General features: G+C 44.1%; 1 protein-coding gene across 1 annotated transcript; it reads left to right on the top strand.

The window, feature by feature from the left end:
* Window positions 1–4342: 4342 nt before the first annotated feature.
* Window positions 4343–16213, top strand: PABPN1 (poly(A) binding protein nuclear 1). The gene is made up of 7 exons (XM_026719496.2): window positions 4343–4751; window positions 7707–7821; window positions 11370–11437; window positions 11535–11641; window positions 12631–12718; window positions 13653–13807; window positions 16160–16213. The coding sequence occupies exons 1-7, from the start codon at window positions 4380–4382 to the stop codon at window positions 16197–16199; spliced, it is 945 nt and encodes a 314-aa protein (XP_026575281.2). The 5' UTR covers window positions 4343–4379; the 3' UTR covers window positions 16200–16213.
* Window positions 16214–16801: the final 588 nt, after the last annotated feature.

Below are 16801 nucleotides of genomic sequence, written 5' to 3'. Positions count from 1 at the left end.
TCATAAATATGAGTGAATTGCCAAGCATCTGAATTTTGATCACGTGATGAAGGGGATATTGCAACGGTCGTAAGTGTAAAAAACGGCTGTGAGTCACCTTTTCAGGCCGTAGTAGCTTCAAATGGTCACTAAGTCAATGGTTATAAATCAAGGAATATTTGCATATAAACGTGACTGGGATGGAGGCTGACCTAAGTTAATCTGCCACTTGCATAAGGTTATTTAAACTGATGTGTTGGAAGTAAAATCAGGTCGATTCCGAGGCAGGAGAAAAATGCAGGAGCTGGTGAATTTGGAGGCAAGCTGCAGGAAAGGAGGTTTCCGTTTACAGCTAGTCCTCGACTTAGGAACCACAACGGAGCCCCAAATTTCCATTGTTAAGTGAGACATTTATTAAGTGAGTTTTGCCCCATGGTACGACCTTGCCACACCGTTGTTAAGTGAATCTGGCTTCCCCCATGGACTTGGCTGGTCATATGGTCGCAAAAGAGGATCATGTGACCCCAGGAAAACAGCAATGGTCATAAGTATGAACCAATTACCAAGCCTCTGAATTTTGATCATACGAGCATGGGGATGCTTCAAAGGTTGTAACTATACATCCGAACTGGACTGTGTTGTTTCTCTGTGTCACATATGTGGTTATGCGGGTATGTGCATAATTTTGTGCTTATATATTTATTATGTAGTGTATATTGGAGGTGGTGACCTTTTGAGAGCTGTAGGCAATGAAATTTCATTTTAACATATGCTGGTTAGTGTACATTTAAAGTGACAATGAAGTTATTCTAAATATAAAGTCTTAAATCTGTGAAAAACGGAATTAAGTCACTTTTTAAGAATAGAATAGAATAGAATAGAATAGAATAGAATTCTTTATTGGACAAGTGTAATAGGACACACAAGGAATTTGTCTTGGTACAAATGCTCTCAGTGGGCATAAAAGAAAAGATACATTCATCAAGAGTCAAGAATCATCAGGTACAACACTTAATGATAGTCGTAGGGTACAATAAGCAATCAAATCATACTAGGAAACAATATAAATTGTAAGGATACAAGACAAAGTTACAGTCACAAGTGGGAGGGGATGAGTGATAAGGAGTGATGGAAGGATTAATAGTAATAATAGTGCAGACTTTGTAAATAGTTGGACTGTTGAGGGAATTATTTGTTTAGCAGAGTGATGGCGTTTGGGGGGAAACCGTCCTTGTGTCTAGTTGTGCTGGTGTGCAATGCCCTATAGCGTCGTTTTGAGGAGTAGGAGTTGAAACAGTGAAGGGTCTGTAGATATTTTCACAGCCCTCTTTTTGACTCGTCCAGTATACAGGTCCTCAATGGAAGCAGGTTGGTAGTAATTGTTTTTTTCTGCAGTCCTAATTACTGTTTGAAATCTGTGTCTGTCTTGTTGGGTTGCAGAACCAGACAGTTATAGAAGTGCAGATGACAGACTCAATAATTCCTCTGTAGAACTGGACCAGCAACTCCTTGGGCAGTTTGAGCTTTCTGAGTTGGCACAGAGAGAACATTTTCTGTGCCGTTGTAAGTTTGAATGGTCACTAAATGAACTGTTGTAAGTCAAGGACTACCTATGTTTAGGAATCGGACGCGAAGTGACTCAGCATGGCTTCTGGGACAGCCAAGAGGCTGGCATGGGGAGTATAGAGGAATTTTTATACCCTTTTAGAACTTTGAAATTGAGGTGGGGTTATTTGATCAGATTGTTTTGATTAGATTATGTGGGATTCGTGATCTAGTTTCAAAGTAAACAATCACCAGCCAAAACTTCCAATAGAAAAAGGTGGTACTTTTATTTACTTCTCTCTCTCACACACACACACTGGGCACACCTAATCATCAATATGTATGCCTTATATTCTCTTGCATATTTTATAAAATTTACAAATAAATATTACAAATTTACATCCCACCTTTTCTTTATTGGCTCAGTATTCATGACACCACTGCCTATCCAAAGTGTCTAAAATGAATACATTTTATATGTATATAAAATGAATATGCGTTTATATGTTATGTTCACACCTATACTTGTTTCCTCATACATGCTTGAGAAACTAAACTAAATAAATAAAAAAATAAATTATCTCCTAATTCTATCACCTCCCTGCCCTTACTGATTACATCTCCCACCACTCTAATTCTATCACCAATTCTATTTACACGTTACCTTTTATGGTCCTATTTCCTAAGGGTTGCCCTCTAGAGTAACTATCATATCAGCAAATTCTGGTTAAGGCCGGTTTTTAGCATAGCAGAGGCCTTCCTACACACAATTCCCAAGCTTCAGCCTAGCTCATGAGATTAGAAATACATACAATGTAGTTTCTTCCCAGGCCAACATGCATGTCTTCTTACAATTCTATCAAAGCAATAAACTCCCACAGATTAGATGCTGTGTTCTAACCTAGTCTAATCTGTATTACCCACCCCTTTCCTGGGTGGCGGTGCAGGGTCAAGGCTAGCCTTGGGGAAATGGAGATTCTTTGAGTCTTTGTATTTTTCTGACTCAAATCCTTAATCCTGTCAATTCAGCTTTTTCTTCCAGTCTTCAAATTGGGGTTACTTGAGGCCATCCAGGCTGGGAGGCAGGGATTGCTTTAGCTTCTTCTCTGTGGGTGTTTTTTCTTTGCCTTCTCTGGGTGGCATGGAAATCAAGAGGGTTCTTCTTATGATCGACGGTTCTTCTTACGATTCTTCCTAGAGGTGTTTTTTTTTTGTAAAAAATTAATTTGGGTTTTCACAAAACATAATACAAATACAATATCTTTTTTTTTGAGAATAGCACAATTCCAGGTTATCACTTCTCTATACAGACACAAACTCAATTTCATATTCGTCTTTGTGTTCTATTCCATATCTTATTACTATTTTAACATTTTCTCCGTAACTTTTCCCCTCCCTTGGTTTTCTCAACCTTGTTTTTAATTATCTCCTATCTATCTAAATTCAATGATACATCTTTTTCTAAGTTTCAATCTCTTTCTAATCATTGTATTTATACTTTTTTCTGTCCTGTTTCAATTTCATGTTTTCTTTTCTCATTAAACAAATTTTCCCCTGTAGATCCTGATTGGAGTATGACACCTTTGTATCTTTTAATTTTGTCCATTCAACTCTTATTTAAACTTCAATTTATGCCTTTACAATTATAACATTCAATATAATACATAACTTCCAATCGAATTCTGCTTGGTACATATTCTTAAAGAGAAAAAATATATATAACGATAGTAAATAAAATACTTATTCTATTCCAATTCAGCTCTATCATTGATGTTAATTACAATCTTTAACATCTTTAACATTTCTTTTCATTTGAATATCATACTTCCTTAGGAACACTTATAATATTTCCATAATTTTTTCATATTTCTTTCAAGTTTCTCTTCACTTAAATATATAAATCTAACTGCTATTGCTATTAAAGCCTATTTCTCCCCCGCCAACCTCCGAAAAGATACCGGAAGTTGTACTGAGGCGGCTATTAACACTGTAGCCCTTTGAGCAACGCGCAGGGTGGGGCCAAAAGAGCCGTTAAACCTTTAGGAGCCAATCAGAAATATCAGCTTCCCCATCTTGGTATGGAAAACGAAGGGCGGAACAAAAAAAAAAATCAACCTATTAAGATAGAAAAAAAGGAATGCCGTTCCTCCCAATGGATAAAACCGTGTGGCAGATTTGCATAACGTCACCCACTTATGCAACGAGATTTTTTGGCTGATTGGCTAAAGACGGGCTAGGAAGCCCAATAAGCGGATAGGATTGACACATTACTTTTCCGCCAATAAACGGCTGATTTACGTTTAAAAAAAAAAACCCATGTCAAGCGACCAATCACGCATCGAGGATTAAGATTGGCGAAGAAAAGGCGGGCAAAGTCCACCTCCCTTGCTTCAACCTCCCCCTCCTTTCTTTTTGTGCTCGTCAATCCTTTCCCACTGGGGCCTAACAGACTGACACCGACCTCCTCCACTCAGCTCCGCACCCGGAGCAAAGAAAGGTGGTGGTGGTGGTGGAAACCTTCCCGCCGTCCCAATCAGCAAGCAGCAACGCTTTGGGGGCGGGGTCTCAAAGGAAAAGAAAAAGCCCTTCGGCTCCCAGCCACCATTTTGAAGGCGGGTCAAACAGGCCAACCTTTTTTTTCCAATCGCCGACGGACGCCTCTTGATTGACGACTACGCTGGGCCACACGAGGAGCCCGGGCTGAGGGCGCGAGGCAGAGGGCCAATAGAGAGCGTCGGAGCGAGCCAATAGGAGCGGGCGCCAGACGGGGTAGCCAATCCGAGCGCGGCTGCGAAGGCGGGCAGGCAGTGGTGGCGGCGGCGGCGGCGGTAGCGGCGACGGCAGCGGCGGGCTCTATGGCGTCCGTGAAGGGCACGAGCGGCAGCGGCGGGAGAGGCGCCATCGCGGCCTTGGGGGGCGACGGGGAGCCGGGCGGGGGCCCGGGCGGGGGCCTGCCGTCGCAGTACGGGAACGGGCTGGGGGGAAACGGCCCCGGGGGGGAACAGGGCGGGGAACTCCGCGTGGAAGAGGAAGAGGAGATGCTGATCGAGGAGGCGGGCGGCGGCGGCGGACCCAGGGGCGCCCTCTCGTCCTCCTCCTCCTCGTTGCCTTCCCGGGTCGGCCAGGCCGGCGTGGGCGCCCCCCACCACCACCCTCACCCCGAGGAGCTGGAGGAGGAGGCCGGCCTGGGCGAGGGCGACCCCGGCGACTCCGCCATCGAGGACCCGGTGAGCATTTTCTCTCTCCCACCCCCTCTCTCTCTGACACACACACACACACACACACACACACACACACACACACACACACACACAGCGCGCGGCCGTGGGGGAGATGGGTCGGGGCTTTGTGGGTGGGTGGAGGAAGGGAAAGAGGAGGGGAGGGAGGGTGGATGGATGGATGAAGGAGAGGACGGAATAATTTTTAAACAGCGGAAAAATTAAAGAGGGAGATCTGGAGGAAGGACATCGGGATAAGTGGAAGGGAGGAAGGAAAAAAAATTAAAAAGAGGAAATATAAAAGGAAGGAAGGAGATGGAATAAGCAGGAGGAAGGAAAGGATTAAAAAGAAAATTAGTGGAAGGAAGGAAAGATGAGAATAAGAAGGGAGGAAGGAAAGAATTTTTTAAAAAGGAAAATCAGAGTGGAAGGAAGAAAAGATGGGGATAAGAAGGGAGGAAGCAAAGAATTCAAAAGGGAAAATGGTAAGAAAGAAGAAAATTTTTAAAAAGGAAAAATAAAGAGTGGGGGGAAGAAAGGAGATAGGAAAAATGAAAGAGGAAAGAAAGGAGAGAATTCTTAAAAAGGAAAAAATTTGGGAGGTTGGGAAGAAGGAAAGGATGTACATGGGAATGGAAGGAAGGAAAGAATTTTAAAAAGGAAAAATGAAATAGGAAGGAAGGAGATGAGAATAAAAAAAGGAAGAATTTAAAAAAGGTAAAATTAAAGAGGAAGAGAATTCTTAAGGAGGGAGATGGGAATAAGAGGAAAAATTAAAGGAGAGGAATGAAAGGGAATTTTTAAAAAGAGGAAAAATGAAAGAGGAAGGAAGGAGATGGGAATAAGAGGAAGGAAAGGAAGGGGAGAATTTTTAAAAATCCTCTTCCTCCTCTCTTTGACCCGGATCTGTCTGTCTCTTCACCCTGCATGCCTGGCTGGAGAACAATAAGAGAGATGGAAGTGCCCCTTTTTTTTAAAAAAAATGCATTTTTGGGCGGCGGGGGGGGACGGACTAGAGCCCAGTTGCTTCATAGTCAGAGAAGCTGATCAGGAGGAAGAGCATTTTTTTTTTGGCGCATTTTGAAAAAAAGAAAGAAGGGATAGGAAGGGAAGGGCGTCTCTTTGCTAGGGAGGAAGAAATACGAGATTGAGCCATGGGGCTTAATGAGAGATTGGGTGGGGAGAGAGGATTGAAAAGAGGTGGGGGGCTTCTCCGCAGGGAAGTCAAGGCAGATCCTGGAGGGATTGGGAGGGGTCTGGGAGACACGTGGCTGCTTGGAAAAGGTCCCTAAGCGGGATGCTTTGATAGGACAGTAGAGCTTCAGAGCAGGAAGAGCCTCCATTACTTTTCAGCGTGGGAACAAAGAGCGTTTAGCGGAGGATGGGAGCCTCCCACTATTTGGGCCAGTCTGGAGAAAAAGACCCTCCTTTCTTTAAAGGCCGAAGGGGCTTCCACCATCTGGAACAACGGCTGGGGGGGGTGGGCAGCCCAGATGGAGCCGGGCGTTTGTAGGGGGTTGTAAGATATCTATATATATAAAAGCAAAAGATCTCTCATGCATCATCACAAAATCTCCAGAACCATAAAACCTACAAAGTTGACATTTGGCACCTGTGTTCCTCTTGGCTTCTAGGGGCTCCCTAAGAATGGATTTTTCGAGATGACCGTCAGAGCATTAGTATTCCGTATATTATTATTAACATGTTCTGATGCTAAAGAAAAACAATGGGATCCAAGAGGGAAAAATCAGGAGGCAGAGCAAGGATGATGGGCAGTTGTTTGGAGTGGTGTACAAGTAATCCTTGATTTATGTCCCCAATTAAACCCCGAAACTTGGTTGCTAAGCGAGATGCCGGTGAAGTGAATTTTGCCTCCTGTTAACACCTTTCTTGCCACAGCGGGGTTAAGGGAATCACTGCAGTTTTTGAGTGAGTAAAACAGTCGCTGAGCGAGTCTGGCTTCCCCTGTTGACTTGGCTTATCCGAAGGTCGCAAAAGAGGGACCACCGTGTGACCCCGGGACGCAGCGACAGCCATAAATAGGAGTCAGTTGCCAAGCACCTGAATTTTGATCACGTGACTGTGGGGTAGTAAGTGTGAAAAATGGTCATGTCACTTCAGTGCTGCCGTAACTTTGAATGGTCATTGAACAGACTGTTGTAATGTGAGGGGTTACCTGTATTATCCATGATGGGATCCTAGTTGGCAGGGCAGTTGGTCCTTGAATTACAACCACAATTGAGGTCCAGAATTTCCATTGTTAAGTGAGACAGTTGTTTGCCTGATTTTACAACTGACCTTGCCGTGGTTGTTAAGGGAATCATAGGGTTGTTAAACAAATCCAGCTTCTCCCCTCCGGTTGATTTTGCTAGTGCCATAAGCGTGAGAACCGGTTGTAGTTCATTTTTCCCTCAGTGGTGTTATATCAAATGTCACTAAAGGAATCATTGTATGTCGAGGACTACCTGTGATTTCATTGTAGAATGGGTACAGGTGGCCTTTGACTTAGAGCGGTTCATTTAGTGACTATTCAAAGTCACAAAGGCACTGAAAAAAGTGATCTGGGACCATGTTTCACACTTAACGGAGCATTCCAGCATCCTCGTGGTCACGTGATCAAAATTCAGACCCTTGGCAATTGATTCACATTTATGACAGATGTGACATCTCGCGCGACCCCCCTTGTGACTTTCTGAAGAGCCAAGTCAATGGGGAAAACCAGATTCACCAAACAACCGTGTGACCCACAAAATAACTGCACAGATTCACTTAACAATGGTGGCAAGGAAGGTCGTAACCTGGGACCAAACTCGAACCAATATCTCGCTCAGCAACAATAAATTTTGGCTTCGTTGTCATAAGTCAAGGGCTCCTATACTTTTTCAGAAGGAACCTTTGGGTGGGAACCACTCAAAAAGTACATTTTTATTTTTTCCTCATGGCTTCTTGCTCATTCCTCCCCAGGAGCTGGAAGCCATTAAAGCCAGGGTACGAGAGATGGAGGAAGAAGCTGAGAAGTTGAAAGAGTTGCAAAATGAAGTTGAGAAACAGATGAACATGAGCCCCCCACCTGGCAACGGTGAGACACCGCCCCCCCTTCTTAGAAATCTCTTGCTTTCTGAATTTCAGCCATCTTCTCACTCAGGAGAGCCGTTTAACTATTAAGGATTGTAGACACATGTATTCACACACAATGTCATATATGGGTTTGTGTTTGTATCCATGAGTATATATGACAACAGCCTCTTGGTCTACTGGTTAAGGCATTAGGTGAAAAAGTGGGAAACTGAGTTATAGTCCTATCTTAGTCATGAAAGCCGGCTGTAACTTTGACCCAATCACCAGGAGATGGTAAGTTCTAGTCCTATCTCAGCATAAAAGATGGCTGGGTGTCTGGGCCAATCATCAGGAGATGGTGAGTTCTAGTTTGCCTCAGGCACAAAAGACTGGGTGATTTGGGGCCAGTCACCAGGTGATGGTGAGTTCTAGTCCCATCTCAGGCACGAAAGCAGGCTGGCTGGTCTGTCCCTGTCTCTCAGCCCAAACCCACCTCACAGGGTGGATGTTATGGGGAAAATAGGAGGAAGATATGTTGAATATGTTCACCTCCTTGAGTTATTTGTAAAAAATATTAAAAGCAGGATACAGATAAATAAAATATACGTGTCTCTGTGCACAGGGTATATGGAAACTCAGGTCCCATAGGCCAATCACAATAGGGTTTTTTTTAAAAAATTCTCAGAGAAAAGGTAATTGTACTTAGAAAGGTTCACAGACCATAAATTGGACAAAGCATTAAGGAAGTGTTTAGAAGGAAGTGGCTTCCACTTTCAAATACCTAATATAAGCACATAGTCAAATAACGGGGCCTTAGTTCTGGTACACCCTGTGCATATCTATGAGTGGGTCTGTGCTTGTGTGTTTCTGTATATACACTTACGAGCCCTCCTCCCTCCAAATCTCTAGAAAAGCTAGATTGTCCCTCTCTGAGTTAACTGAGTCATATCTTTGCTCTCTTAAGCTCGGAGAACAGACTGGCAGGGTGATGTTAAATAACATTTTGCCTGCTGGGAACACGGAAAGACCAATTTCCTTGTGATTATCACGTGTTTGTTTAATTCCTGTAAAGTAGAAACACGCACTGTATTGAAAAGGAGTCGAAAATTGTCTTAAATTGACTAGGAAATCCGGACCTTGAAACGGTGGAAAATTCATTCTTCTGTTGACTTGGATATTCGGTAGAATTGCTACCTTTGGAGTCAGGATAGATAGATAACCCTAAAAACCCTAACTGTCATCCTTTATCTAAGGCTGTTCCCGAGTACCAGGAGGCAGGAAAAATTCTCCCTTCCAACAATCAGAGTTCCTTTTTTAAAAAGGCAAGTGGGCTGCTTTTTCTTAAGAAGAAAACATTCTGCTTCTCATCCAAGAAGATTCATTGATGAAACTTCTGGGATGAGAAGCAAAATGCCTTCTTACAGAATAGCAGAGTTGGAAGGGACCTTGGAGGTCTTCTAGTCCAACCACCTGCACAGGTAGGAAATCCTATTCCATTTCAGGCAAATCGTTGTCCAATCTCCTCTTAAAAACTTCCAGTGTTGGAGCCTCCACAACTTCAGGAGGCAAGCTGTGCCACTGATTAATTGTTCTAACTGTCAGAAAAATTATCCTTAGTTCCAGGTTGCTTCTCTCCTTGGTTAGTTTCTACCCCATTGCTTCTTGTCCTGCCTTCAGGTGCTTTGAAAAACAGCTTGACTCCCTCTTCTTTGGGGCAGCCCCTGAGATATTGGAAGACTGCTATCATGTCACCGCTAGTCCTCCTTTCCACTAAACCAGACACACCCAATTCCAGCAACTGTTCTTCATATGTTTCAGCCTCCAGCCCCCTAACCCTCTTGGTTGGTCTTCTCTGCACTCTTTCCGGAGTCTCAGCATCTTTTTTATATCATGGTGACCGAAGCTGGATGCAGTATTCCAAGGGTGGCCTTGCCAAGGCCTTATAAAGTGGTACTAACACTTCACGTGATCTTGATTCTATCCCTCTGTTCATGCAGGCTGGAACTGCTTGGGCTTTTTTGGCAATTTCTTTCTCAAGGAAAAAAAACCACTCCAGTTGTTTTTTGAAAAAGCACCTTTGAGAAAACTATGACCTGAACGTCTGTGGCAATTCCTCAGTTATCCAGGTCATGGTTGTCCCAAAAATGTTTTTCCAAAGAGGCAACTGGGCCTCATGGTGTTTTTTTTTATGACTTATCCTTCCTTTCTCCTCCAAGAAGCTTCTTCAGCTCTGATTGGATGATGGAGAATTGAAAGATTTACACTTTTTGCAGACAGCTGCTAATTTTCATTTGCATCCTTTTAGCAAGTCCTTAAAGCTACCTGGAGGTTTATCTATGTTTATCAGTCACCTGAGTGGTGCAAATGAGTGGATCCTTCTTGAAAGGATTGTGTTGGAGATTGGAGATAGGTGATGTCCTATCCCTCCCCCTCTGTTGAGAGAGGAATGTCCAATTTTGACTTAGATGGCCTCTTTGACCCCTCTTTCAAAGCAGTGGTTTTCTTTGCCCAAAATGGAGACTTCGCTGTCTTCAAAAGAGTGGCCTTTTTCTTTTAAACTCAGCTGGACTGCTGAATCTAGACCTGCTAGGTTTGTTCTCTTAGGTTGTGCCATGCGGTTATGAAGTGGCTGTTTTGTTTCCCCAATGTCCAGATCTGCACATGGTTCCCTGCATATACTGCATTGCTCACTTTCATCAAATTCACACGGGAAGATGCTAAGGAAAATAGCCTGTCCTTCCTGGATTGTCCAGTACATTTTAAGGAAGACAGAAGGCTTAACGTTCCAAGTTTACAGAAAACCCACTCGCGCACAGATCAATATATTTGGATTCCCACCACCCACTGGAGCACATAATGGGAGTCATCAGAAGCTTGTCTCACCCCAAGAATAAAATACCCAGACACAAACTCAGCAATGTGGTCTATGCAGTACCATGCAGCGAGCCATGTGCAGATCTGGACATTGGGGAAACTGTTCCTAACCGCATGGCACAACCTAGGAGAACAAAAACCCATCAGGTATAGATTCAACAATCTACCTGAGTTTAGAAGACAAAGACTGCTGTTTGGGAGATAGCAAAGTCTCCACTTTGGATAAAGAGAACCACTGGTTTGAAAGAGGGATCAAAGACGCCATCTATGATTCTAGGTCAAAATTGGACAGCCCTCTCAACAGAGCGGGAGGGTTACGACATCGTCTATCTCATCTGCAACACAGTCCTTTCAGCAGTTCCAAAAAAGGCTCCACGCCCATTTGCACCACTTAGGCGACCCTGAGGACACAGATAAGCCTCCAGGTGACTTTAAGTACCCGCTAAAAGGATGCAAATGTCCAGCTGCCTGCAAGGAGTATAAATCCTCCTGCCCCACCATCCAGTGAGAGCTGAAGAGGTTTCTTGGAGGAGGAGCGAAACGTCTTTGAAAAAAAGCCAGAAAGCCCAGCTGCCTCTTGGAAGAAGTATCTTTGGGTATGACCTGGATGACAGAATCTCCATAGACCATTTCCCTTCCACATTATTTCATAATTCTGCCTCTCTTTTCTCTCTCTCTCTCTCTCTGTCTCTCTAGCTGGCCCAGTCATCATGTCTTTAGAAGAAAAGATGGAAGCCGACACAAGATCTATATATGTAGGAAATGTGAGTGTGTGTTCCCCCCGCCCTCCATCCTAGTTTTCTTCAGGTGAGGACAAAACCAGCATCCTTCCCACTGAACTGGACCCATCTTCCATTTCAGGTAGATTACGGGGCCACGGCAGAAGAGTTGGAAGCCCATTTCCACGGCTGTGGTTCTGTCAACCGTGTGACCATCCTGTGTGACAAATACACGGGCCATCCCAAGGGGTGAGTTGAGTTTTTCTTGTGTGTTTGTGTGTGGAATTTGTCTTATGGCTTGAAAGCTTCCTTAAAACTCAAGAGTTGTGTTGGAAGAAATGTCCATGGTTTGTTCCCAGCTGGCACACACCCACAGACGCTGAGAAGAAATGGATGCAGAAGCCAGCTGCCAGAAAGTGGAATTCTTTTTAATGTAGGAAAGCAAGAAGCAAAACACAGCTCCAGCATTCCTGGAGCGTGAATCTGAGCCTTTTATGCTTAATTCCCCTTTGAAGCTCCTGCAGCTTGATGGGGTTTGATGTGTTTCTGATTGTCCTGGGTTTTGTTTTACTGGGTTAATCTTGGTCCCAAGTCTTTTATTTTTCCTGTCCTTCGGGTTTAATCCTGTCAGGGCAGGAAAAAAGGGGAGTTTTGGTTTACCTTGGAGAGTTCATTTTTAGCCTGGTTCCCTTTATCGTAATGGCTCTATTTAAGTGTTTCTGCGGTCAACTTACGTTACTTTTGTAACAGCCTTTAGGAGGCTGCTCTTGAGTTTTCCTTTCAGCTGATATTTCTTGGTCTTAAAGGGGGAAGGGCTGGCTTAAGTCTTTTGGCACCGCTTTAGTGGTTCCTGGCACAGTCCTTTGGGGTGTGCTTCCCACAGTTGATGCAGTAAAATACAGATAGGCCTCCACTCTTTCGTTTGGTGACCAAAGTTACAAACAGCACGGAAAAAAGGGGACTTATGACTGGGGTGTGTGGGGGGTTCTCCTGTGATCCTCTTTTGCAACCTTCTGACAAACGGGAGGTAATGGGGGATCAGATTCGCTTCACAGCCATAGTGCCAACTTAACGGTGGTAAGGTTGTAAAATGGGGCAAAACTTGCTGAGCACCTGCCTCGCTTAGCAACAGGCATCTGGGGCCCAGTATGGTAGTAAATCGAGGACTACCTGTTAGTGAACCTCCTGCTAAATGCTGTGAACTCTCTGATCGTTGTGCTTCTGCCCATTTTCTCAAGGTTCGCCTACATTGAATTTTCCGACAAGGAGTCAGTACGGACTTCCTTAGCGCTAGACGAGTCCCTCTTCAGGGGGAGACAGATCAAGGTGGGTATGCCCTTTTCAGACACACACACACACACACACACACACACACACATATACACACACGTGCCCAGCTCCTGAATAACACTTTCTGATGGGTTTTCTCACAGAAGTTTTGTGACCCAGCTAGGGAACATCATCAATGCTGGCAGGCAGTGGGGTTTGGGGAGTGAAGAGAGAAGGAGGAAGGACACTGAGACGTTCAACGCACTGATGATATTGCCAAGTTTGATAATGAAACTTCAAGAAAATTACCAAGCTCAGAGCACCAAGGACTCCTCAATCCTCTTCCTCCTCCTCCTCCTCTCTCTCATTTCTTCCTGCTTCACTCCATAAATCCCACTCCTTCATAATACTGATGATATTCCTTAGCTGGGTAATGAAATGTCTGCAAAAAACCCCACACCCAGCTCAAAGAACCCTCAGTCGTTCTCCTTCTCTTTCTTCTTCTGTTTCTCCTTTTCCTTCTCTTCCTTTCCTCCTGCTTCCCTTCACAAACTCTACTCCTGTCTGCTACTAATGACGTTCCTTAGTTGGGTCATGAAACATCTGCAAGAAACCATAGTCGTCGTCCTCCGCTTTTTTTCTTTTCTCCTGTTCTCAACTCCACAAACCCCACTCTCTTCAACCCCTGATGATGTCACCTAGTTGGGTCATGAAACGTCTGCCAGAAAACCACCATGCTCAGAGGGCACCAAGGACCCCATAGTCGTCCTCCTCCTTGCAAACCCCACTCCCTTCTAACACCAGTGATGTTGCCTAGTTTGGGCTTCACGCTACAAATTAGTCTCTTCTACTTGAATTCAGGAAAGGCATTTTCCTAGAGTTGCAAGCAGAAAAGATCAGGCATTCTCACACCCCTTCATCCTTTCCTTAATAACCAACACACACACACACGTCCTACGAGCATGACCTGCACAATTATCTTCCTTTTTAGGTGATTCCCAAACGGACCAACCGGCCAGGCATCAGCTCCACAGACAGAGGCTTTCCCAGGACTCGGTACCGAGGGCGAGGATCCGGCTACAGCAGTTCCAGGGCCCGTTTCTACAGTGGCTTCAGCAGCAGGCCGCCCCGAGGGCGTGCTTACAGGTCTGACCCTTAAAGTGATCCACAGGTTGGGGAAAAGGGTGTATGTGTGCATCAATTTACCATAAGTTCATGCTTGCAGACGGCTAGGTAGCAATCTCAGGCTTAAAACACCTGGCATCCCTTCATGGATCACGTGAAACAGGCCAGTGAAAGGGTTCCTACAAGCAGGGTGGGTTTGGTTTAAATCAACTCGACTGAGTTGATTTAAAGCAAGTGTCATCTCTGCCTTTAACCCACTGTAGACTCACCAACAGTCCCAGTATTGCAGAATATATACAGCCTTCTGCTACATAACTAAGCTCCATTTCATGCTGAATAAACTAAATTCAGAATGTATCCCAAACAGAAAACTCTTCAGATAGATTTTTTTTTATTCCAAAAGCATTTTATTAAAATAAATTAGATAAAAATAAAAAAAAAATCCAATTGATTTTTTTAAATCCTTTTTTAATCTTTTTAAAAACAATTTTTATCAAACCCTGCTTGCAGGCCAGGTTAGTTGATTTTGGGTAAAAAGAGTTCTCTTCACTGAAAGGGCTCCTGCAAGCCAGATTAGTAGATATGGGATAAAAAAAGAGAGAGTTTGAAAGCCGATTGAACAAAGATCCCGCCATCCGAGAATTTGTACATTTTGCTGAGCCTTGGCTGTTAAGAAAGCTCTAAAAAAATGCCAACATTTTCCAAACTATTGGCTTTCATATTGACAGGCACTCCTCAATGTGTGATTACAGTCAAGCCCAAAATTTATGTTGCTATGTGAGATGAGCGTTAAGTGAGTCCTGCCTCATTTGAGTCCCAAAATGTCTATTGCTAAACGAGACCTTTGTTAAGTGTTGCCCCATTTTACAACCTTTCTTGCCACAGTTATTAAGTGAATCACTGCAGTTGTAAAGTTAGTCGTACAGTTATTAAGTGAAACTGGCTTCCCCGTTGACTTTGCTCGTCTGAAGGTCGCAAAAGTGATCCCGTGGGACACTGACCCGGGCTTAGCAGAAACAAGAAACAAGACTCCTTGTCTAACTAACCCCTCTTTATTTAATTTATTTAGTGGCATTCACACACACAAAAGTCCCGTTAAGTGCAAGAACAGACCTTATCAGTCCTTGGATAGTTGCCAGGCCGAAAGAGCTTCCCCTGGAAAAGGAGCCTCCAAAGCGGAAGCAAATCTTCATAATAATAAGCGAACTAATTGTCTCCTGCACCCACCACTCCCCCTTTGCTTCTATTTATTCCCTAGGGAGGGGCCATTCAGCGTCCATGTGTGCCTTCCCTTCTGAGTTGGCCCCTGTTCCTTAATTGTTCTCCTCTCCTGACAGCTCTGCGCATACGCGCATCTGGAACAGGCTCCAGCTGTTCTTCTTCCCCACTGATCTCCACTCTGAAGGCAGCTGAGAAATGTCACACAGCCCTATCTCTGCTTCCGACACAGAGCATCCATCAGAGCCCTCCCCAGACTCCAGGACTGGCCCAACTTCCTTCCCCATCTCGTGGGCCACAACAGAATCTGTTGCCAAACATCTGAATTTTGATCAAGTGATCCTGGGGATGCTGCAGTGGTCAAAAGTGTGAAAAATGGTCCTAAATGGCTTTTTTCAGTGCTGCTGTAACTTTGAAGTGAACTGTTGTAAGTCGAGGATTACCCCTATTGTCAGGTTCAGGTAGTCCTCAACAACAGTTCATTTAACGACTTCAAAAGTTAAAATGGCACTGAAAAAAAGCCACTTAGGACAGTTCTCACACATCTGACCCTTTTTCATACTTACGACCATAGCAGCATCTCCATGGTCACACCATCAAAATTCAGACGCTTGGCAAATGACTCACGTTTACGAACATTGCAGCATCCTGGGGTCACACAATCTCGATCTTTTGATAAGTAGAATCCGTGGGGAAGTCGTCATTAAAACTTTGTTACTAGCTTAAGAACCGCAGCGATCCACTTAACAGCCGTGGCAAGAAAAGTCATAAAATGGGGCAACGCTCTCTTAACCAACATCTGACTTAACAACAGAAATTTTGGGCTCCCTTTGCAGCCGCTCGTCGAGGACTGCTTGGCTACCTGAGAAACATCCTTGGATCAATTTTTTCAGAAACCCGGGAGAGCCAAAACGCCCTGTTTTGACTTCATCGGGTTCTCGAATGGAAAGTCGAATAGTTTTAAAAAGTGTGGAAAAGCCACAGGGACGGAGATCGCCAAAATCGCTGAAGTCCTCAGTTTTTCACATTTGGGGGGAAAAAAAATAAACCCTTTTCTGTAGTTTTTAAAAGCTGCTTATTTTTATTTCATTTTTTTTAATGCGTTTTAGGAAAAACTACCTCTTTCATTAACCTGTTTCCTTCTTCTCTTCACAGGGGCCGGGCCCGAGCGACCTCATGGTATTCCCCTTACTAAAAGCGAAACAAAAACAGTGTTTTTTTAGGAAGGAGGAAAAAAAAAGAAAAAAAATGAAGATTGTTACCATGATGGGAAAAAAAAGATATATATTATATATATATATACATATATATATATACTGTTGGTGGGAGGAGGATGTTTTGTACGCTGTGCAGAGAAAAGAGGGTTGACCTATACCGGAGGGAGGGAAGAGAGAAAGAAAGAAAAAAAAGAAAGAAAAAAAAAATATTGTGGGACAGCCAAGCTGTTGTTCAAACAAACACCTGGTAGTATTGTTGAGTTTCCCTCTGCACCCTGCCTTCCCTTTTGCAGATTTGGGTGTGGGTGCGGGTGGGGGTATTCTTCCTCTGTGTTTTTACGTGGGGGGAAGAGAGAGCGCCATGCTGGGGAGGGTGTCCCCATCCCCTATGAAATTCTGTGATTTCTCTCGTTTCTCTCCCGCTGCAGCCTCGCTTCATTGTGTCTCCGTGCGTCTGTGCGTTTATTTCCCCGCTTGGTTCCCGTTGCCTTTTCGTTGCTTTGCCCTGCTCTCCTTCCCTTTCCTTTCCTTCCTCCAACCCAGACTAGCCAGGAAGAAGCTGGCATTCACGGCTTCGTCG

Source organism: Pseudonaja textilis, chromosome Z (genome assembly GCF_049901715.1).
Source record: "Pseudonaja textilis isolate UNSWEBS1 chromosome Z, rPseTex1.2, whole genome shotgun sequence".
NCBI classification, from domain to species: Eukaryota; Metazoa; Chordata; class Lepidosauria; order Squamata; family Elapidae; genus Pseudonaja; species Pseudonaja textilis.
The sequence above is the reverse complement of the archived record's forward strand: the minus strand, read 5'-3'. Positions and strand labels throughout refer to the sequence as shown.